Source organism: Cynocephalus volans, chromosome X (assembly GCF_027409185.1).
Source record: "Cynocephalus volans isolate mCynVol1 chromosome X, mCynVol1.pri, whole genome shotgun sequence".
NCBI lineage: Eukaryota > Metazoa > Chordata > Mammalia > Dermoptera > Cynocephalidae > Cynocephalus > Cynocephalus volans.
The window spans coordinates 63,021,577-63,045,285 of NC_084478.1; the positions used below are offsets into that span (position 1 = coordinate 63,021,577).

Below are 23,709 nucleotides of genomic sequence, written 5' to 3' on the forward strand. Positions count from 1 at the left end.
TCCCGCCGCCCTGGGTCGCCTCCCCGGGCCTTCCGTGCGACTCGCCGTAGACAACGCGCGCTCCAGTCGTCCTCCCCCAGGCCTCCCCCTCCCTCACGGCGAGCGTTGTCAGGAAACGGGGCCAAGAGGCGCTCACCGGACCCGGCGGTGGTGCCCCCGCCCCGAGCGACTGCGCGTGCGCCGCGCCCCGCGTGCCCAGGAGTGACGGGAAGCGGAAGTGCTCGGCCGACGCGAGAGGGGTCGAGTTCACACCGGCCGTTGTCTCCGCCCCCGAGGTTCCGGGCCTGCGCGGGGAAGTACCCGGGAGCGGGAGGTGGTGACGGTTTGACAGGGACGGTTGGGGGGCCGCCGGGTCGTGCGTTAGCGCCCTGTGGGGTTGAGTGACACGGGCCGTGGCGTGAGGGTCGGGGGCCGGCGAGCGGTGGGTGGAGGGCGTCCTTCAGGGACTGTTTACTGGGTGCCTAGTAGATGCCAGGCCGTTGCCAGTGTTTCTCATCAGCTTTCACAGGGGCGCTGAGAGGTAGTACTGCCATAATCTGCGTTTTGTGGAGGAAGACGGCGTAGAGTGGCTCGGCCGCCTGTCCGGAGTCACATGGGGAGTAAACCCCAGGCATCCTTGGTCTTTGCCACTAGCACTTATCCCTTTCTAAGTGCCCTGTAATTTATTTATCGTGTTTACTGCGTGTAGTCTGTGTCCCTGCTAGAATATAAGCTCCGCAGGAGCGGGGAACTCTGAGGTTTTGTTCATTGATGTGTCTGTAACCCGGAGAACGGGCACGTAGAAGGCACTCGACTTATTTCTGAAATAACCAACAGTGGCAGAGCAGAAAATCAGTTGGTCCAGAGCCCGGACTCTTAGCAAGGCCGTGTTAGTTCATTGCCAATCATTGAGCTCTTTACGAATGTTGACTCTTAAAGCTAGAATGAGGCACTGTGCCTTCTTGTGTCCAGCTTTGCTCCATGGAGGGTAGCATGGGGGTTGCTAATTGAATCTCCTGTGGTCATTGTGTTTCCAGAGTCAGAGCGCATAACTGACACCGCTGACCACCAACTTCTGACTCCAGCTAATCTGCGTCCGGGCTTCCTCAGCCTACAGAAGACTCATTTTAATGCCTCAGGAGGAGGTGAGTTCCCTGGGTCGGAGGCAGAGATCTGGTGCTACAATGATGGTTCCAGGTGAGGTGCGTTTCTCTCTGAATCCCTTGGTCCTGCCTCCTTGGGAACAAGAGGGCCTGCCTGGGGCAAGTTGGAGGATAATCCTGACCCCAGATCCCAGATCCAGATCCTCAGGGGAGATGGAGGAGGCTCACAGTACAGCAGGTCCTAGAAGAGCTGGACCTGCAGGGCCTGTGTCCCACCCTTTAGCTGAGAGAGCAAAGCTGGCTCAATTTTCAGGCACTATCAAGGATCATGTGACAGTGGGCAATTTGTTAATGTGTTGGAGGAGAGACACATGAAAGTCCCAGGTGGACGGAGGCATGTATGCCCCCCGTGGGGGCAGGCATCCTGCTGTAGTGCCTGCAAAGGCCGGAGCAGCCTGGGAAGCATCATGACCAGACACAGACGACTTTGTCCTCTCCTAGCACGCTTATGTGCATGCATTGTGCTCCCTTCTCTTGCCATTGGCTATTTCTGGGTTTGAGTGAGTCCCATAGTATCAACACTATGCCTGCTTTAAGGGGAAATGCTGACTCTCCCTCCATCCTGACCAAAGTGCAGAAAATATATTTTATACCTTTAGTTTTTAGAATTTCAGAGTAGTCTGTAGGTATGCTATTGTATTAGTCTGTTTCTGATGTTTATAGCAAAATTACCTGGAACTCTGTGATTTGTAAGAAAACGAAATTTATTGCTTACAGTTTCAGAGCTTGGGAAGTCCAAAGTCCAAGGAACACATCTGGTGAGGGTCTTGGTGGTGGCGACAGTGACCCAGTAGTCTCATATGGCAGAAAGTGGCAGAGCAGAGAGAGAGAGAAAGAGACTCTCACATGCTCTCCTTTTAAAGTACTCAGAACCGTGCCCCTGAACCCCATTATTAATCCAGTCACTAAGGCATGGTCCAACAATCTGATCAGCTCTTCAAGGCTCCACCTTTCAATTAACATAATAGGATTTCCTGCCCTCTCAACACTGTCACAGTGGGGGCCGAGATTCCAGTATGTGGAATGTTAGGGGACACAATTTAAGCTTCAGTGAGGTTGGGGGGGGACATTCGGTCCACATCAGCTATCATCCAGTACTGCTGCCTGGTTTTGATGTTTAACAAATCTGGGCCTGAGAGCATGACTCGTTGAGCTACACGGAGCTGAACCCTGTTGTCCTGATGCTGCCTGCGTGATCGCTGCAGTATATGAAGGTTGCTCTGCACAGGAGCTCCTTGCTGAAACTTTCAAAACTGCCAAAGAAAAAAGAGCGTAACAATCACAGTGAAAAATTATGGCAATGGGGGAGGTGATGGGGCAGGAACAGGGTGGTAAAGGGGCCACTGAAGAGTGCAGGGCACAGGGGGGTAAGCACAGTGGTTTTCAGCTCCACATAGAACTGACAGTGCTGGGCTCTTACTCACCTGCCGCTGCCACCTCCCTGCCCTCTGAGCCCTGGTTTGTCTCCTTGTGCCGAACTACATCAACAGATTCTTGTCATCACAATATGCTGAGTGTCTTTTCACTGCTAGAGTTTAGTGCAATAATAGGTGATTTTTAATAATTTTTAATTTTTACCTCACTAGTAACTAATACGCATTGTCAAAAAATAAGAAAATGCAAGTAAACAAAAGAAGAAAATTGAAATCACCACTCAAAGGTAACCAATGTCAACATTTTAATAAATGCTCCCCGAGACATCATCCGTGTACATACTGCTTAACACAGACTGGGTCCCGCTGTACTTGCTTTTTGTAACCTGCTTTTAAACGTGTTAAGAACTGAAAACAAAGTTTCATATTAGTTGCAAAGCCCATGCTGTAGTCCTGTTTTGTCCATGTCATATTTGGTGAGTCCCTTTTCCAGGACATTTAGTTTGCCTCCAAATTCGAATGGCGGAAATGAGTGCAGTTAACACCTCTGCAGCTTTGTGCACATTTGTGACTGTTTCATCATGAATAATTGCTTGGAATAGAATTCTGGAGATGGAGTGGGTGTCAAATGGTTAATGTTGTCTTAAGTAGGTGTCTTTAAACTCAAGTCATACATCTGTCCAGTAAGGAAAACAAAATTCCATGAGCAAAACCCACATGATCTTAGCGGAGTCCCAAGGGAACGGGCTGGGGCTCCCAGGCCATGTTTCCAGATCACTGTCCCCAGGGTGCAAGGGTGATTATTATTCAGCTGGTGATGCTGGTCTCATGGCTGTATGCACTGATCTTGACCCTCCTAATTCTGCCTTTGTAGTTCTCCCTCCTTTGTCCGGAGCTGAACAGGATGGCCATGTCCCAGGTGAGTTCCCAATTTACTGCTATTTTGTTTCCAATGAACTTGACACAGCTTTTAGGAATCTGTGTTGTAGCCTTGAAAAAAAAAAATCTGTTGATCCTTTCCGTTCTGGTTGTTTTCACTTCAACCTGTCATCAGGTTTTCCTAATCCTTCCCCTCGCCAGGAGATAGGAAAAAAAAAAAAAAAAAAAACCGACAACGACAACAAGAGAATTCTCTATTTCTTCCTGTGGGACCTATATCTTACCTTTTCTTCTTTTGGTTAAGCATACATTTTTTTTGTATGTATGCTTAAATACCTAGACTTATCCTGATTTTTCTCTTTCTTCACTTCCAGGGCACTTGTTCTTACTCATTACATTAAAGAGAATAAAAGTAAATTCATGTGTGGTGATTCAATGTACATACAAAAAACTTGTAGCCAAAATGTTTCTATTTTTTCTTCCCCCAGTACCACATTCTTCCTCAGAGATACCATCACTGTTACCAGTTTGGTGACGCCATGGTGTAGATGCATATATATCAATTTAATTAACTAAAAATGTACACGCACATATATATAGTTTTGTGTATTTTAACACAAATGGCATTACACTCCCTTACCCAGCTTGCTTTCTCCACCTGATTATATTCTAGGTGGCGTTCCTTGTCAATATATAAAGATTACTTCAGTTCTTATTTCATAGAATGGATGTTTCATTTAGTTATTTCTCCATTGATGGACATTTAGGTTTTTCATTTTTTTATATACCTGTTTGTTCAATAGGACAAGTGTTTATGGAGGATAGGCCTAGAAGTTGGATTTTTGAGTCTAAGGAATTCACGTGTTAAATTTGCCCTCTCTAACTCTATACTAATTAGAACTTTTACAAAATTTTAAAGACCAGATAATCTCTATGTTCGAGGTTTCCAGGCTAATGAAAGATGAGAAGAAATCCAGTTCATTTTATGAATCCACTTAACCTTAAATTTGATGAAGACACTAAAAAAAAGAAAATTGTAGACCGGTTTCACTTAAGAATATAGATGCCAAAATTCTAAAAGCATAATCTGAATAGAGCATTCATAAAATGAATTGAGTATGTTTTCAAGTAATTTTTACACGTGGTAAAAAATTGAAAGCTTTGTTCAACAAAATGAGGAAAATAAATCTCCCTGTCGCCCCATCCCCAACTCTTCTCCTCCTTCAGTTTTTCATACATTCTTCCAGAGAACCTATATGCTTATTGTTTTAGTCCGTTTTGTGTTGCTATAACAGAAATGCCTGAGACTGGGTAATTTATAAAGAAAAGGGGTTTATTTGGCTTACGGTTCTGGGACAGCTGCATCTGGCGCAGGCCTCAGGCTGCTTCTACTCATGGCGGAAAGCGGCAGGTAGCTGGCAGATACAAGCAGATCACATGGCGAGAGGAAGCAAGAGAGAGAGAGATGGGAGGTGCCAGGGTCTTTTTAAATAACCTCTTCTCATGGGCAAGATCTCACTCAGGACCCTCACCCCACAGGGAGAGCAGTAATCCATTCATGAGGGAACCACGTCCATGACTCAATCAGCTTTCAACACTGCCACATTGGGGATCAGATATCTGCATGAGTTTTGGGGGGACAACACGTCCAGACATATGAATCCCTGTTTCTTTTTCTTTTCCTTCTTTTTTTCTTTTTAACAAGTTAGAGTACATTTTGGTTCTGTTCATGAGTTAATGATCATTCCATTTCACCATGTGTTGATCTACCCCAGGTTTTCTTAACCTTGTCACTGTTGACATTTTGGGCCAGATAATTATTTGTGGTTCTGTCTAGTGCACTGGAGGATGTTTAGCAACAGCGCTGACCTCTGCCCTCTAAATGCCAGTACCTCCACCTCACCTCCCTTGTCATGACAATGAGAATTTCTCCTGACATTGTCAAATGTTCCCTGGGGGACAAAATCGCCCAATTTTGAAAACCGTAGTATATCCCATTTACAGAAATGCTTGCTTGATATTGCAGTAGCTGAAAATACCATTATTTATTTTTCTTTCACCCAGGGATTTACATTGAAGATATCTCTAGTCTTTTGATTCCATAAAGTTTTACATTTCTTGCTGTGTAACAGAGATGCAAACAAGATTACTCAAAGCAACATGAATGCAATGAAAAGCCTGAAGGGACTGCACCTCAGCAAGTCCTCTGTTAGGAGAAACTGGGTACAGCCCCGATTCAAAATTAGCTTCTATTTTTTATTGTAAAGACAAGGAAGTTTCACAAGAAAAATCAGTTGATCCAATCATTTCAAAAGGACACAAAGACATGGGCAATGTAACAAAAGTTATCTACAGCTAAGTACAGCTTAAACAATAGAAACTAGTAACATCATTTAAATGAACAACATGACATTCCAAAGTATAATTTGTGAAAAGCTAAGTTGATCAAACTGTGATCATTATCTAATTGAAAATATAACCTCTCCTTAAATGATTTAAACAAGAGTTGCATTCTTATTATTAAATCTAAGTATAATTGTCCCTAAAGTTTCCATCAACAAACAGCTTGCCCATAGCAAACATTTTTTCACATTTTTCCCTACAGCAATTCTTTAAAATCTCTTAACAAGATCGTTATGTCAACCACCTGTTAGGTCTAAAATCATTGAAGTATATAATCCCATACCTAAACAGTGATTAGATGAGCCATTGCCCACTAGCTATGGGATGTTGCCCCCTAACCAAGGATTTTTGTCCCATACATGCATTACCTAAAAACCCTATACTAAAAACCAAACAAGAATCAAGATATTTAACCTTCTACAATAAACAACATAGCCATGAATATCCAGATACATTCCAGTTTGTATGTATATGAGTACATTTGGTCAGTAAGATAACGTTCTAGAGGTGAGAATTCTAGGTCAACGCTAGGTGCATCTTTAATTTTGACAGCTTAGGGCTTCTAAGCCATGTGGCCCCCCACACTCACCAGTGTGGATTTGTTCCTGAGCTGTCATGCAGGAGGGGCTTTTTGTCTAATAGCTACCAGATTGCTTTGAGAAGCCCTCCTACTGCAGACACCTGTCTGTCAGTGTTCTTGGGCACACTGGTTTTCCTGCCTCCTCTCCTTCTGCACAGCTGAGTAAACTTGCCAGCTGTGACCCACTTGGACCTTGTGGGTGCAAAATATCTCACAGTTTAAGACCAACAAGTGTGGGCAAGACAGGATGGGATCCAGAGCATAAACAAGAGGGTTATTGGTCTTTGATGGTAATTAGGGCACTTGTAGAAGTGAGCTCCTATCTGGTGGTAACGAGGCCAAACCCAGACCTTTTCCCATTAGCCTCAGTCAGCTGCCCAGGCTGCTGACCCTCTGGCTTTCTGTTCCTTGTCTCATGATTGATGAGCTGCAGTTAGAACTGTCTGTCCTGACTGATTAGCTATGTTTAGAACTGTTCTAGCTCTGTATCCCCTGTGAAGCGTGCTCTGTCAGCTCCGAGCATGACTTTCTCCTCTCTGGGCTACCTGGACCCTGTCCTACAACTGTCATTGCCCCTGTAGGGCAGCCTCCCTCCCTTTCATCTGTGAGTTTGTGTTGTTTTTCTCCCTTTATTAGACTGAACCTTCTTGAGTTCAGGCGGTGTTTTTGTTTTGTTTTGTTTTGTTTTTTGGGTTTTTTAAATTAATCGTTACATCCATAAGACATACCAGTTTGGTCTCTATTCAGTAAATATGTGTTGAATGAATAAATTTCTAGGGTAAGGTATTTCTAACATCCTATCTGTTTCTCCTCATAGAGTTTTAAATAATTGTAGTTATATGAATATTCTACATAATATACCATGTCAAAGTGTGACTACTGAACAGCATAAGAATGATTCTATACAGAAAGGCAACATACTGTATTGTTTAAAAATATGGGTGCTGAAGCCAGACCTCATGGATTTTAGTCCCTGTTTCCTAGCTGCGATAGCCTGGACTAGTTACTTTACACTCTGTGTGCCTCACATTCCTTGTCTGTCAGGTTTCTCCTAGGATGGTGGTGAGGATTGACATCTTTAGTACATGTAAATGTCTTAGAAGGGCACAGAGTAAGCCCTCTATGTGTGTGAGGTGTCACTTCTTAGTCCCCCCAGGGTGATCACACTGGGCTAACGAGGAATGTGCTGTTACAGGAGTCATTGACCTTCAAGGATGTGTTTGTGGACTTCACCCTGGAGGAGTGGGAGCAACTGGACTCTGCACAGAAGAACCTCTACAGGGATGTCATGCTTGAGAACTACAGCCACCTGGTGTCTGTGGGTGAGGGACCACTCTACAGTGTGACACAGAATGCACCCAGTAGTGTCTCCCTTTCTAGGCTGCTGCACGCTCAGGGCGTTGCAAACCCTCAGTGAGTTTGGGCTTAAGGCTCACTGTCAAGAATTCAAAGTCCCGTTTGGACGCTCCATAGAGCATCTGTGCTCTTGCTGTCTATGTGGATGTTCTGTACTGAGGGGCAACCTAGCTGTGTGCACTGGGCAGTCACTGAGGCCGTACCATCTTCAGTCTGCAAGGTTCGCCTTGGTTCTGGAATGCCTCTGGCATTAATAATGCAATCCTATGTCATTTCCCCTGAACAGGGTATCTAATTGCCAAACCAGATGTGATCTTCAGGTTGGGACAAGGAGAAGAGTCCTGGGTGGCAGACAGAGGAAGCCCAATGCGGAGCTGTCCAGGTGAGCACACGCCGGGTGAGGCAGGCCAGGGAAAGGGGCCCCCAGTTGTGGGTGAGAGCTTGGTCACTGGGATGTGCTCAGGAATCTTCTCAGAGCCCGGACTTGTGGATGAGCCTCGGGCCTAAGGAAGGAGCTGTGGCAATATGCAAATGAGGCCCCTGCCCGTCTGCCTTTCTTGGGCTCAGTGTCCTTTGCCTGGGTTTCGGACAGTGTGAGGCCACTCTTAACCTTACAGCCCAATTCTGCCTTCCAGCCTCCTCGCTTGCGAGTGTGAAGTGCCAAGCCCATTCTCATTTCTTTCCTCCCCGCTTTCTGGGAGCTTTTAGGACTTTTCCCTTCTTCTTGTGCATTTTCGCCAGAATAGATGTAGGTGTTGGTGTTTCCCCTTTATTGGACATCCTGTGGGCCCTTTCAGTCTGAAATTCGGAGTCAGTTTTTCTAACCTCGGGGAGATTATTCTACCTGGCTTATTAGGGACAACAAAGCTTTGCTAGTGACCTGTAACTCTGCCAGGCTGGGCACCTACCACGTTTTCACCTGCTCCTGCTTTGTGCTAAACACTGTAAACCTTCACACCGTTTTCCGTTTTCTAATTTCTTCTAGGACTCTTACAAATCTGACTTGATTCCGCCTATTATCAAATTCTTCCTCTTGTCAATACTTCCCTCCCACTCAGCTCTTTGTTTTTTCTATTATCTCTTTGTTTATTCAAAAAATAAACTGGAGAGACATTACTCCCAGGGTGGAATACTTCAGTGAGCCATGTTTCAGTCCTGGGTAGAGCAGCTCTTTTCCTTGGCTGGTTGTTTGTTTATTTGGTCTTTGCTCTGGGCTGCTTATGCGGATCCAGAAACTGTTCAGATATGTTGGTCTCCTTTCTCTCCCCTTCATAGTACCCTGTCCATGGACCAGCTGCAGCTTGTGCATTGCTGGGGCTCTAAGTAGAAATGCAGAATCTCAGGCCTCACCCCAGATTCACTGAATCAGAATCTGCATTTCAACAAGCTCCCCAGGGAACCTGTAGGCACAGTGAAGCTTCAGAAGTACTTCTCTTTAGAGATTAGTTTCAGAGCATCAGTCGTAGTCAGAAGCTGGCCCCACTGACCTACAGGTGAGTCCCCAGGTTGCTTCCCCACAGCCCACTCCTACTTGGCAAATGTGCCCACTCTAAGAGCCTCCCTGGGCTGGCATGTGTGGCACTCACCACTCTGTAGCTTCTCCCAGGAATGTTTTGGGCTATAACGTCCTCATTATTGCTCAGTAATCCCATATCTGCTGCCTGGAAGAGATTCATCCAGATTTCTGGTGTGCTTTCTTCCTTCCAGTGATACCTGGAACTGTCATGATTGTGTGTCTTGTTCTCATTTCAGTGGTATTCTGGAAGGGAAGCAAAGCAAACTCAGGCACAGTCCACCCTCCTGAGTCAAAATCCCCTTATAGCAAAACTACATTATATTAAAATGTAATATAGACGTGTGTCTTCAGTCTAAGAGTGCAGAACGTTGTAGGATAAAAAGGAATCTTAGATGCATTCCCAGTCACACTTCTCAAGGTCAGCCTCTTTATAAAAGTTTCTGATTTCGGTTCTTCTGCTGAGCACCTCCATTGGTTTAGGGAATACCTCTGTACCTCTACCTCTTGAGTTTTTAGTTTTATCTCCCCTCTATGAAAAATAAGGATTTAGCTCACTTATACTTTGGCCTTCTGCTCCCCTATCTTCACAATGTTTAATTCTTATTTTTAGTTTCTTTATTAGTTACATTTGTAACTTTGAATAATAAAGCTAAACTTCTGTTTTTTCATTCCATCTGGTAACTTTGTTAAAATCTGGCTAAGTGCTTATGGCTTATTTCTCCGCCTAGAACACACACTCCTAGAGAGGAGAGCCTGTGTCTTGTTCTGACTTATCCTGGTGTGAGGCAGGTGGAAGACATTCGGTAAATATTGCATTGATTGGTTTGGACCTGGACAGGGGAAGGAGGTTTGTTATTCATTCACATACAAGTGGCCAACAGCCACACAGCCTGGGTTCAAATTCTAGCACTGCATACGTTGCCTCGCCTCTCTTGTCTGTTGTACAACAGGGCTAATGATAGAACGTAATGATTGTCAGAGGTTAAGAAGTTGTTGCATGTAAAACACCCAAAAGGGTGCCTGGAATAAAGGAAGCTCACAACAAATATTATCACTATTTTTTGTTGTTGTTATTATTCATATGGAAGTTTTTTTTAATGTAATGGGTGTTAACCAGAGATGTATCACATAGTTATCCGTGGAACTCTCAGGATACTCACACGTAGGCCCCACTCTCTAGAAATTGTTTCAGAAGGCCTGGGGTGGGCCTGGTTGTGTGTATTTTGAGTACCACTTTAGAGAATTCTGTTGCCCATGTCTAGTTATGATCCACTGCTTGAAATGTCCGCTGAGAGGGATTCCAAGGAAATGTGAAACACAGCATGATCGTCATCCAGGAGCATGGGCTGGGGACAGGAGCATATGGACTTACTCCTGGTAAACCCTCTCAACTCCCAAGTAGAAGCAGAAAGCTACTTGAACTTCTCCCCCATTCCTTCATACTTAAATCTATTTCAGCGACTGTATTTTTCACCCTGTCCCTGGATGAAATCTCTGGCAGATCTCATAAGTTCTCTTGTGGTTCCGAAATATTAAAAATCTTCTAGGAACTCTTAATCTCAAGAGTAGCCTCATTGCAGTAGTAAAAACTGTCCAATCCCATGCAGTAGTACAAACTCTAAGTTTATTTAAAGTTTGATGTTTTCACAGAAAGAACTTTTAGCTTTGTTAATTTTCTCTGTTTTATTGATTTCTCCTTTTACTTTAATTTCTTTTCTCTACTTAGTTTCGGTTTACTTTCCTATTCTTTATCTAGCTTCCCCCCCAACATTTTATTATGAAAATTTTCACACAGAACAAGAGAATTACAAATTGAACACCCATGTAATACCTATACCTCTACCTAGATTTGACAGTTGAACATTTTGCTGTATTTATCTCCTATTTGTCTGTCTGCCAATTCCTCTGTCCTTCCGTCAATTCACCTTATTTTTTTTGCAGTGCATTTCAAAGTAAATTGCAGAAATCAGTACACTTCATCCCTAAATACTTCACAGGTGTATCATTAACTAGAATTCAATATTTGTTAGTATTTTTTTATCATTAGCACTTATGAGGTATTTTAATAAAAGGAAATGCATTAATGGTACCATGTGATCTTTGGCAGTATGTGGTAAATGTTTTAACATAATTCCCTATATGTATTTTCCACGTATGGTCATTACATACTTATGCTGATGTGACTGCATTCCTTTTTTTAAATGAGATTTATTGAGGTATAATGTACATACCATGAAGTTCACCTTAGATGTACAGTTCTGTATTTTTGACAAGTATAGTTATCTAATCACCACCACAATCAAGGTACTGGACATTTTCATGCCCCCCCCCCAAAACCCCTTATTTCCTTTTATAATTATACCTCTCTCCCTACCCCAGGCTTGATCTCATTTCTTTCGAGTTTGGTTCTTTCGAGAATGTCATAGAAATGAGTCATATAGTATGTAGCCTTATGCGTCTGGCTTCTTTCACTTACTTTAATGCTTTTTAGATTTATCCATGTCATGGCATATATCAGCAGTTTGTTCCTTTTTATAGCTGAATAGTGTTCCAGTTTGTTTATCAATGGACCAGTTAACGTACATTTGAATTGTTCCTGGGTTTTGGTTATTGTGAATGAAGCTGGTGAACATTCTTGTACAGGTATTTGTATGGACCTATGTCTTCACATCTCTTGGGTAAATATCTGGAGTGCTATTGCTTGGTCATATGGTAAGCATATGTTTAACGTTATAAGACATTGCCAAACTGATATCCAATGTGGCTGTAACATTTTGTTTTCCCACCACCAACACACCTTTCTATTAGATGTGTAGGGGGATCTCATTGTGATTTAAATTTGCATTTATGTAATGATTAAGTTGTTGAGCATGTTTTCGTGTGCTTATTTGCCATCTGTATATCTTTGATGAAGTGTCTGTTGCAATCTTTTGCCATTTTTGTTCATTATTAAATTGTGAGAATTCATTATGTATTCTGGATATAAGTTCTTACCAGCTATGTGTTTTGCAAGTATTTACTTCCAGGCTTTGGCTTATTTTGTCCTTACCAGAATCTTTCGAAGAACGGATGTTTTTATTTTTGGTAAAGTCCAATATATCAAGTTTTTCTTTTATGGTTCATTATGCTTTTATATGTACTATTTAGCAAATCTCCCTCTAACCCAGGGTAACAAAGATTTTTTTCATGTGTTTTTTTCCAAAAAATTTATAATTTTAGTTCTTATATTTAAGTCTGTAACTGATCATGAGTTAATTTTTCTATCTGGTGTGAGGTAAGGATCAACATTGTTTTATATTACCTTTTGCATATGCATTTCCAGTTGTTCCAGTAACATTTTTGAAAAGACTATTTTCAATTAATTTACTGTGGCATCCTTTTTGAAAATTGTTTAAACACATATGTCAGTTTATATGCCAGTACCACACTGTCTTAATTACTGTAGCCTTATATTAAGTGCTCAAATCAAGTAGTGTGAGTCCTCCAACTTTGTTCTAACTCTTCACAAAGTTTTGGCTGTTCTAGGTCCCCAATATTTTCTTATAAATTTCAGAATCAGCTTGTCAATTTCTGCAAAAAAAAAAGCCGGCAGGGGATTTTGTTTGAGATTGCATTGAATCTGTGGATCATTGATATGCTAACCATATTGTGTCTTCTAATTCAGAATTTGGTTTATATTTCCATTTATTTAGGTCTTTCTAAAATTTATTTCACTAATATTTTGTAGTTTTGAATGTAGTTTTGTAGTTTGAATGTAGTTTGTAGTCTTGCACATATTTTGTTTAATTTACTGCTGCTTTATATTCTTATAAGGTAACATAAATGGGGTGTGTCTGTATGTGTATGTATAGGTGTATACGTTTGTTTTGTAGAGGTTGAGTATCCCTTATCCAAAATTCTTGGGCTCAGAAGGGTTTCAGATTTCATATTTTTTCAGATTTTGGAATATTTGCATTATATACTTACTGGTTGAACATCCCAAATCCAAAATCACAAATGCTCCAATGAGCATTTCCTTTGGGTGTCATGTCAAGCTCTCAAAAAAGTTTCAGATTTGGGAGCATTTCAGATTTCAGATTTTCAGATTAGGGATGATCAAACTGTATTTCATTTACTCATTGGTCATTGCTAGTTTATAGAAATGTAATTGATTTTCCTATGTTCACTTTGTATCCTGGGACCTTTCTACATTCACAGATTAGCACTAGTAGCTCTTTTATAGATAGATTGGCATTTTTTACATAAACAATCATGCAGTTGTAAATAAGGACAGTACTTTTCTTTCCAATCTGGATGCTTTTACTTCTTTTTCTTGCCTTATTATACTGGCTAGGATCTTAGGTATGATGTTGACTGTGAGTGGAGAGGGCAACATCCTTGCCTTCATCCTGATCTTAGAACAAAAGCATATGCTTTCTCACCATTAAGTATAATTTTATGAGGGTGCTTCAGAAAGTTTGTGGATAAAAGACTTAAAAGATAATATAAATCTTTCCTTGAACTTTTTGAAGTACCCTCATAGACAGCCTGATAAAGGTTGAGGATGTTTCCTTCTAATCTGGTTTTCTGAGTGTTTGCATCATGAATGAGTGCTGCACATTATTTTTATGGATCAATTGATATGCATATGTTTTTCCTCCTTCAGACTGTTGCATTTTATGTAATTATTGATATTGTTGTGTTTAGGTCTACCATTATTTTTCTGTTTGTCCCCCCTTTCCTTTTTTGGTTTGTTGTTGTTCTGCTTCACCATTCTTCTTTTTGGAATATTTGACTGTTTTTTAAATTAACTTTATTTTGAGATGATTCTAGGTTCCCATACCCTTGTAAGAAATAATACAGAGAGATCCCATTTTACCCAGTTTCCCCCAGTGGTCACTTCTTGAAAAATTATAGTATAAATCACAAGGATATTGACATCAATAAAGTGAAGATACAGAACACTTCCATCACCACAAGAATCTCTCATATTGCTATTTATAGCCATACCTATTCCCTCCTACACCCACCCCGTCCTTCCACTCTGGAAACTACTAATTTGTTCTCCATTGCTATAATTTTGTCATTTCAAGAATATTATGTAAATGGGAACATGTACTCTGACACCTTATGGAACTGGTTTTTATTCACTCAGCATAATTCTCTGGAGATTCATCCTGTTGTGTGTACCAACAGTTTCTTCCTTTTTGTCACTGAGTAGTATTCCACCAAATGGTTGTACTAGTTTGTTTAACTGTTCACCCACTGAAAAACATTCCTGTTTTCAACATCATTGATTTCTGCTCTAATTTTTATTATTTCTTCTGTTTTTTTTCATTTCTAATATAAGAATGCAGTGCTGTAAATATACATCTAAACACTGCTTTAGCTGTGTCCCGCAAATTATATGTTGCTTTTTTGTTGTTTAATTCAAAATATTTTAATTTACATTAACTTATTTAGAAGTAAGTATATCCTTAAATTTCCAAATATTTGCAGTTATCCAAGTATCTTTCTCTTATTGATTTTTGGCTTAATACTGTTATTGCACATGATATGATTTCTTATAAATTTGTTACAGTTTGTTTTAAGACCCAGAATATTGTCTAGCTTGATGAATGTTTTATATACACTTTAATAGAATGTGTATTCTGCTGTTGTTGAATGAACTGTTTTATGAATGTCAATTATGTGAAGTTGGTTGATAGTGCTGTTCAGGTTATCTATATCATTCATTGCTGGTTTTCTGTCTACTTGTTCTATCAATTATTGAGAGAAAGAGTGTTGAAGTCTCCAACAATAATTGTGGATTTGTCTGTTTCTCTTTCAGATGTATCCATTTTTGCCTCATGTGTTTCGAAGTGCTGTTATTAGGTACATACACTTTTAGGATTGTTATTTCTTCTTGGAGAATTGACCATTTTATCATTTTGTAATGTCAGTCTTTGTCCCGGAAAATCTTTCTCACTCTGAATTCATCATCTGAAATTCATGTAGTTACTCCAGCTTTCTTTTAGTTAGATTTTCATACTATATCTCTATCCCTTTACATTTTTTAAAATTACTATACTTTATTTTTTATTATAGTTTTAGATTTACAGAAAAATAGACCAGCTAGTACAGAGAGCTTACTTATATGCCTCTCTACTCCCCTGTAGTTTCCCCTAATAGTAACATCTTGCATTAGTGTGGCTCATTTGTTACAATTGATGAGTAAATATTGATACATTATTAATAACTAAAGTCCATATTTTACATTAAGTTTCACTCTTTGTGTTGTTCATTCTATGGGTTTTTGGCAAATGCATAAAAATCCTTCATTACTGCATCATACAGAATAGTTTCACTGCCCTAAAAATCTCTTGTGCTTCATTTTTTCATCCTTTCTCTCCTCCCTCCTGGCAAACACTGATCTTTTTACTATCTCTGTAGTTTTACCTTTCCTAAAATGTCATATAGGTGGAATCATACAGTATGTAGCCTTCTCAGACTGGCTTCTTTCAAATAGCAATTTGCATTTAAGTTTCTTCCATGTCTGTTTATGACTTGATAGTGCATTTCTTTTTATTGCTGAATAATGTACCATTGTATGGATGTACCAGTTTGTTTATCCATTCACCTATTGAAGGATATCTTGCTTGTTTCCAGTTTGGGGCCATTATGAATAAAGCTGCTATAAACATCTTGTGCAGGTTTTTCTGTGGACATAAATTTTCTACTCATTATGGTTCATTTCCTTTTGAAGTTTGTGAGAGTTCTTTTCCTTGGAAATTCTGTGTACCCTCAGCTATGAAAACATCACTGCAGAACTGTGTGGATAGTGCCACTGCTGGGGCCCACTGGATTTACTAATGTAGAACCAATTTTTAGGTGAATTTTACAACTTTGGGGATTTTGTATTATATTTCAAAAGTCCATTTGGAATGCACTTCTGCATGTGATACAGGACTAGGGTTCTGATTTCTTATAAGTAACTCTTGATTCTTCTTGCTATTTTCATTGACCAGTGGGTGACATCTTTTTAGTTCTTATTTTACAGAGATGTCCTTTGTGAATCCCAGCTTTAAGCAGGTAGTTCACTTCTAGTCCTCTGCATATTTGTGTCGTGTGGCCTGGAATTCATTCCACACTCATGATTACAGACTTAGTCCCTCACCCCAACGGCAAAGCCACCCAGCTTCAATTTCTGTTCATATGCTTACTTTAAATTTCCACTTCATTTTTATCACATAATAAATTTCTTTTTTTGGTCTTGAGCTTGGCTGCATATTAAATTATTTTCGTTAAATTTGGACTGGCATTTCTTTGTATTTTCAGTAGGGGAGGTGGGGTTGGTGAGACATTGGGAGGGGCCATCCACATCAGCTCAAGTCATGCTGATAGGAATTCACCACAGGGCATTTAGGCATTAATGTTATCACATAACATTATAGCAGAAAGACTTACAAGTTTGATGATTCATCACATTTTTTTTTTCTAGAAGTCGGGCAAGTTGATGAGCAGATAGATAACTACAAGGAAAGCCAAGACAAATCTCTGTGGCAAGATGAATTCATAGACAAAGAAACACTGAAGGATGAAAGTGGTGAAGAATGCAGAACATGTAGAAAAATCAGTTATCTGAGCACAGACTTTGTTTCTATAAGTCAAAGACTTCCTTAATATTACTTATGGGAAAGGTGTTCAAAACATAATTACATAATTTAAACTTTCTTAGTGAGAATAGAAGCTTTCTTAGTAAGAAAGAAAGATGGTGGATGTAAAGCATATTGGAAATTATGCCTCAATTCTAATCTTGATAAAGATCAACCTGCAGAGAAATTCTTTGAACCTAATCAATGTGGGAAAGCTCCCCACCATAAGTGAGCTCTTAAAAGAGAATTCAAACTGGAGAGAAACTGTATGAATGTACTGAATGTGGAAAAGTATCCAAAAAGCAAACTTTGTTGTACATCAAAGAACTCACACTGGAGAGAAGCCTTATCAGTGCTGTGAATGTGCAAAAGCCTTCAGCCGGAAGTCAACTGTCATAGCACACCAGAGAACTCATACAGGGGAGAAGCCCTATGAATGCAGAGAATGTGGGAAAACCTTTATCCAGAAGGCACCACTCATTAAACATCAGAGAATTCATACTGGAGAGAGACCCTATAAATGCAGTGACTGTGAGAAAACCTTCAGTAGGAAGTCAACTCTCATTAAACATCAGGATTGATACAGGGGAGAAACCTTATGAATGTAGTGAATGTGGAAAATCTTTCAGTGTAAAATCAACTCTCATTGTACATCACAGAACTCATACAGGAGAGAAACCCTATGAATGCAGAAACTGGGAAAGTTTTCAGTGGGAAGACATCTCATTAAACATCAGAAAACATTTAGGAGATAAAATCTAAAACCTATGAATTAACCTTCAAATGGGATAACTTTATTCCTTAGTTATACATTGTTATACTTTGCATCAAACAATTCATTGAGGGTAATCATGTAAATCTACTGCACATCAGAAAGCCTTCAGATATTCTGCCTTCATTAGATTTAAGAAAACTCAAAGTTATAATATTCAAAGCATGTAATAAACATGGTAAATTCTTTGCCCAGGATTTTTAATACATTCTACATCAAATAATTTATGAAGGGTCAAAACCATGAATATAGCAAAAGTTGGGAAGCCTTTAGAAAGAAGTTAAATGTAATTTTATATCACAGCACTTATGTTCAGGAGACATTATAAATTTAATAAGTTGGAGAACCCATTTTTCCTACATATTATGAGGAAAGTCATGTTCCAAATATATCCTCATACATTTTAGAGAAAAGATCACAGGTTTTAACCAAGCACTCAGTAATAAATTATACACATATTCTCTGCAGAATAGGTTATAAAGCTTTCAAAAGTATACAGTTCATAATCAGGAGGACAGAAGAAAAACATTAATTCTTGCTAGGCCAGTCTCCTAGGTTAATCTGTAAACAGATGATCCCAAAACAATTTGAGAGAAAATGAGCCAGTAGGATCCCCAAACAAAAGGAATCCAAGTAGGAGAACTTACACATACATTTTATCTGTTATCAGTGCAAAAAAAAAAGTGGAAACACCTTAGGGAGAAAGGTTATACCCTTCTGCCTTTCCCAGAACAGTGGTAACAATTTATTATTATGTTCTCTCTTGAGAAGAAGTAATTATCATTTCCTATAAGAGCAGTATTAATTGAAATAAAAATAAGCAACTTGAATATCCAAAGATAAGTAATTGAGTGACTATTGATACATTCATAAGTTGGAATAATGCTGTCATTAAAGTATCTTAAGAATTTTGGGAAAGATGGTAAACTAAGTAGAGATTATAAAACTGATGTGGGTCGTAAAATGACATATATAAGAAAGATATACACCGTTACAATTCCTATGTCTGGGTTGTGGGAATATAGGCAAGTTTTTGATTAGTAAAAAATTATTTTATCTATGTGTTTATCTTCACATGTGGAGAGAAACATACAGAGAAAAAAGCTAAGGAAGAAAATATACACTACTATTAACAGTGGTCATATTTCGATATTGGAATATTGATTTTTAAATTCCTCTGATTATAGTCTCAAATTTCCAGAAACTACCAGTAAGGATTATTTTAAATGCCTTTCTTTTGCATAGTTTTCTGATTTTTCTTTTTCCCCATCCATTTTTCTATTCAGCCCTATTTTCAATATATGTCACTATTCTGCACAAAACCTACTTTGACATATGAGTGTACTTCAGAAAGTTCATGGATTTGTATTATCTTTTAATTCTATTTTACCATGAACTTTTCAAAGTACACTTGTATATACACATATTCTCTATGACTTTTCTGTATGCTTTGTCTGTTTGATCTCATTGTTAGGAGAATATATTATATACCTTTGAGAATGAGTATCCTGTGATTTTTAACTTGTATAGCGATTTTCAAATGACAACTAAAACATCTTCATACTTGCTTTTACACTTCATCCTCACCAAATTCTGTGACCTAAGTTATAAGCTACGAGATTTTACAGAAGAGAAGCACCATGCTGAGTGACTCAAGGCTGCATGGGTAATTATGAACAAAGTCCGATGCAAACCCAAACCTCCAGAAAGCAAATACAAAGCCTTTTTCATTCTGTTCCTCGTGATTGCTATTGGATACTCATTTTCTCTTTTCCTCTTTTTTTACCCCTACTCCTTACCAGTTCTCAAGATGTACTCTGGTTGGTATCTCTTAATGATGTTTCTTTACCTTAAGACTTTTCAACATTACATTGATGAATTCCTCTGATTCTCATAGCAATGCTATTAAGTAGGGAGTACTATGACAGTCCCACCTTGTCCAACCACATAAAAACTCTGATATTTTACAGATGAAGAAATAAAATCATAAGGAGTTTATGTAAAACTCAGAGACAGTAAGCAGCATAGCAAGCATTAGCCACTTACTCTGATCCACATTTCATGGCTCCTTCATGAAGCCAATTTGTGTGCTCTTCCATAATGTCCTTCATCCTCCAGACTTCACCCAGTGGAAGAGAGATGGGAACATCTATGGTTATTTAATACCTTCTTGGGAAGTTGGCTGTCAAGCCACAGAATCCTGCCCCCCGACCCCTAGCTTCTTCAGGGCTCTAACGGTTAACCGCCAGGACTTGGAAGGAGGGGGTGATGGTGCGTGGCCGCCAGGCCTAGTGGAGGAAGGCAAGCCGCCCTCTATACCATAGATCAGAAGCCATGGAAACCACAGTGTGAATTTATACCTAGAAGCACTAGCTACTCTTCAGGCTGGAACAGGCCGCTGCATAAATAAGACATTTGAGCCCCTGGGCCTAGAAGACAGCTGTAGGTGACCATTTCAGTGGTGGATGTTCTGGGGCAGGTCACATCCCATTCTACTCCCTCTCTCCTCCCTTTCCTGGGGACCCTGACACAAATGCTCTGGGACTGATCTTCTGGCTCCTGCCTGAATCCTGGGCTGGGATTCAGTAACCCAAATGTGACAACAAAACAGCAATATCGGACATTGAAGAGGATGTGAACATGTTACAAAGAAGTCAAAAGACTCCGTGTCCCATATAAACGAATCCTGCAAGAGGATATCAAGGAGTTAGAACATCACTGCAATTCATTGTGGTCTGAAAAAGTTGCAGTGGAAGCAAAATATAAAATGCTACAGCTGAAAATCGACATTGTGGAAGAATTCTATCAGGAAAGAAAGATGATCATGGGAAAGAATCTTTGAAGTAGGGGGCAGGAGTTCCACATATGAATTGAGGAAATGCCCAATACTTAGTTGTATAGTTTGCCTGAGATCACGTTCTGGATGGAAGGATCTCTCTTTGGCTGCCCCTCCATGTCATGGCCCCAGGCTGAGAGTGAGAAGCAGATCTCCCTGTGGGAGAGAACAGAGGAAGCTGGAACTAAAACAGTTCGAGTGGCAGGAACCAGAGCAGTGGCTGTCAGCTGCAAGGAAAAAGTGGAATTGGCCACAGAGCAAGTACAGTAGTTTTCCCTCATGTGCAGTTTTGTGGTTTGAGCCAGTCATTCGGACATTCTGGACTTGAGTTTTGTCACCTGTAAATGGTCACCTCATGAAGTCATTAAGGAAGATAAATGTAGACAGCAGCAAGATGGTGGAGTAGGAGGTCCCATGCTTGCATCCCCCAGCACAACAAGAATTCTGCACCAATCTACAGACAAAAGCCTCTTTGTGGGAGCCTTTGGATCCAGATAGGTTGTGAAACCTAGCATAGTCTGAGACCTGGGAGGGTTGTTTTGAGATGTAAACCCGCCCCTGGGTGGCAGACTCATCAATCTAGCTTCTGGGTTAAACCCTGAAATGGTGCTGTTCTGCAAAGGGCTTGGCTACAGCCCTGTTTGGCCTTGGGCCTAAAACCAAAACCATCTTCCAAGGGGTCCGGGAGGAATGACACACACTAGTGCCTTGGCAGACAGGCTCTTCTGCCTGCTGACATCTGTCTCTGCAGTGGACCTTAAAGTTATTCAGTGACTTGGCTCTAGTACCCCTCAGCTGTGGTCCCGGCACAGTACTTCTCACACAAAGATTCAGAGAGATGTGCCCATCTGAGCAACTGGGATAGGCTTGTCAGCCTCTGTCCCACAGGAGATCCTGAAGGGGTGCTGTCTTGGCTGTAGCCCCTCTCTGACACAACCCATGAGTAATCCCACCCATGCAGAAAACTGCTTGGAGACATGCGTATCTGAGCACCAGGACAGTCTTGTCAGCCTCATCCCACAGCAGATCCTGAAGCGGTGCAGTCTCAGCTCCAGCCCCTCCCTGCCTCAGCCAGGGAACTCTCCTGCTTGTGCAGGGAACTAATGAGAGATGCATCCAAACAGGATTACTGACGTTTGTCCCACAGCAATTTCAGAAGGGTCCTTGAATGTCAGCTGTAACCTCTTTGAGCTGTGGTTTCGCGCTGTCCTGCCTACATAGGGAACTGTTGGGAGTCCTGCCCACTGGTGCGTGTGGGTTGGGCTTGCCAACATCAGACACACAGCAGATTGTCAATTAACCCTGAAACTTGGTTTCAGCCCCTCCCAGCTGTGGTCTGGGAGCAGTTCTACCCAGCCAGGGTTCTGCCATCTGATAAACCCATCTGAGTCCTGGTGGCAAGCTTGCCAAACTTTGTTCCTTAGGGGATCCTCAAATGTCCCTAGATCTTGGTCCTAGTATCTCTCATCTGTGGACTGAGAGTAGTTCTGCCTCCATCCCTCCACACACTGGACCTATAGGGAGGCATGTCCAGTAATGCCTCTGCAGGCTGACGCCCTGACCTCAGTCACATTTTGGATCTTAAAATGGCCCTATAAATTGGCTTCAGCCCTTCTTAACCACAGTCTGAGAGCAGGCCTGCTCACCCAGGACCCCACTGGGAGATATGCCTACCTATGATCCTGGAAATAGGTCTGAAAATCTCAGTCTTGGCTGTGGACCTGAAAGAAGCCTTTGTCTTAGTTTTATCCCATTGCAGCCACAAACCCAAGTAGTACAGTCAGTCCAGGGACTTACTCAGTGATCCAACAAGAGCCCTCCCAGAGACCCAGAAGAAGCCACACCTGTCAGCACACCTGGTAATAGGCCCGCTTTCTGAGAACCCTGAAGCAAACTGCTATTCCAGCACCAAGCCCTCCCAGGACTCCACCCTGAGTTACTTCAGCAGTGTCAGGCCAGGGTTTATTGTACCCTCAAGTGCTGCAACGTCTGCGGCAGTCATGGACATAGGGATCAGAACAGACAGAATTTCTACACACGCTTACTGTAGAAGGACAGTCACAGACAAAGCCAGACTGTGAAGACTGGAATAAATACTTATGTCTTCAATCTGCAGACATTGACACATGACCACAAAGATTAAGAACAATCAGGGGAACATGATGTCACCAAGTGGACAAAATAAGGTGCCAGTGACTGACCCTAAAGAGATGGAGATGGATGATATGGCTGAAAAAGAGCTCAAAATAGCTGTTTTAGTAATTCCAGTGAACTTCAAGAAAATAAAAACAATTTGGAAATCTACTGGAGAAGTCTCAGTGAACTTCAAGAGATTGATTTAAATAAAATAAATCCAGGAGCAGAAAAATACTATGAATTACATGAAAAAGAAAAAAAAGGAAGCATTAACAGCAAAATAGATCAAGCAGAAAAAAAAATCAGTGGGCTCAAAGACAGGCTATTTGAAAATATATAGCTAGTGGTGGGGGGGAAAAAAGAATGAAATGTTGAATAGAGGTGGTGAAAGTGGGCATCCTTGCCTTGTTTCAGATCTCACAGAAGAGGCTTTCAACTCTTCCCCATTCTGTATGATATTGGCTATGGGTTTGTGACATATGGCCTATATTGTGTTGAAGTACATTCATTCTATACCTAATTTGTTAAGAGATTTCACCATGAAGTTATGTTGAATTTTGCCAAATGCTTTTTCTGCATCTACTGAAATGATCATATAGTTTTTGTCCTTCATTCTGTTAATGTGGTGTATCATGTTTATTGATTTGCATGTATTGAACCATCCTTGAATCCCAGGTATGAATTTCACTTGCTCGTGGTGAATGACTTTTCTAATGTGCTGTTGAATTTGGTTTGCTGATATTTTGTTGAGGATTTTTGCATCTTTGTTGACCAGGAATGTTGGCCTGTGGTTTTCTTTTTTTGTGTGTTCTTGTCTGATTTTGGTGTCAGGAAGACACTGGCCTTGTAGAGTACGTTTGGAGGAATTCCCTCCATTTCAATTTGTTTAGAATAATTGGTATTAGTTCTTCTTTAAATGTTGGGTAGAATTCTGTGGTGAAGCCATCAGGTTTTGGGCTTTTCTCTGATGGTAGACTTTTTATTATTGATTAAATCTTCTTGCTGGTTGTTGGTCTGTTCAGGTTTTCTGTTTCTTCATAATTCAATCTGGGAAGGTTGTATGTGTGCAGGAATTTATCTCACTTAAAAGAGAAAATAAAAGA

General features: G+C 40.7%; 1 protein-coding gene across 2 annotated transcripts; it reads left to right on the plus strand.

Annotated features, from left to right (window-relative positions):
* The first annotated feature begins 247 nt into the window (after positions 1 to 247).
* KRBOX4 (KRAB box domain containing 4) lies at positions 248 to 18,741 on the plus strand. 2 transcript variants are annotated; one of them, XM_063083414.1, is made up of 7 exons: positions 248 to 313; positions 1,017 to 1,124; positions 3,390 to 3,434; positions 7,573 to 7,699; positions 8,020 to 8,115; positions 15,059 to 15,102; positions 16,709 to 16,770. In XM_063083414.1, exons 2-6 carry the CDS (start codon positions 1,110 to 1,112, stop codon positions 15,100 to 15,102), a joined length of 327 nt encoding a protein of 108 aa, XP_062939484.1. In that variant the 5' UTR covers positions 248 to 313; positions 1,017 to 1,109; the 3' UTR covers positions 16,709 to 16,770. The 2 variants fall into 2 exon arrangements, with proteins under 2 accessions (XP_062939484.1, XP_062939483.1); XM_063083413.1 differs by lacking the exon at positions 15,059 to 15,102 and having other exon boundaries at positions 16,709 to 18,741.
* The last annotated feature ends 4,968 nt before the right edge of the window (positions 18,742 to 23,709 follow it).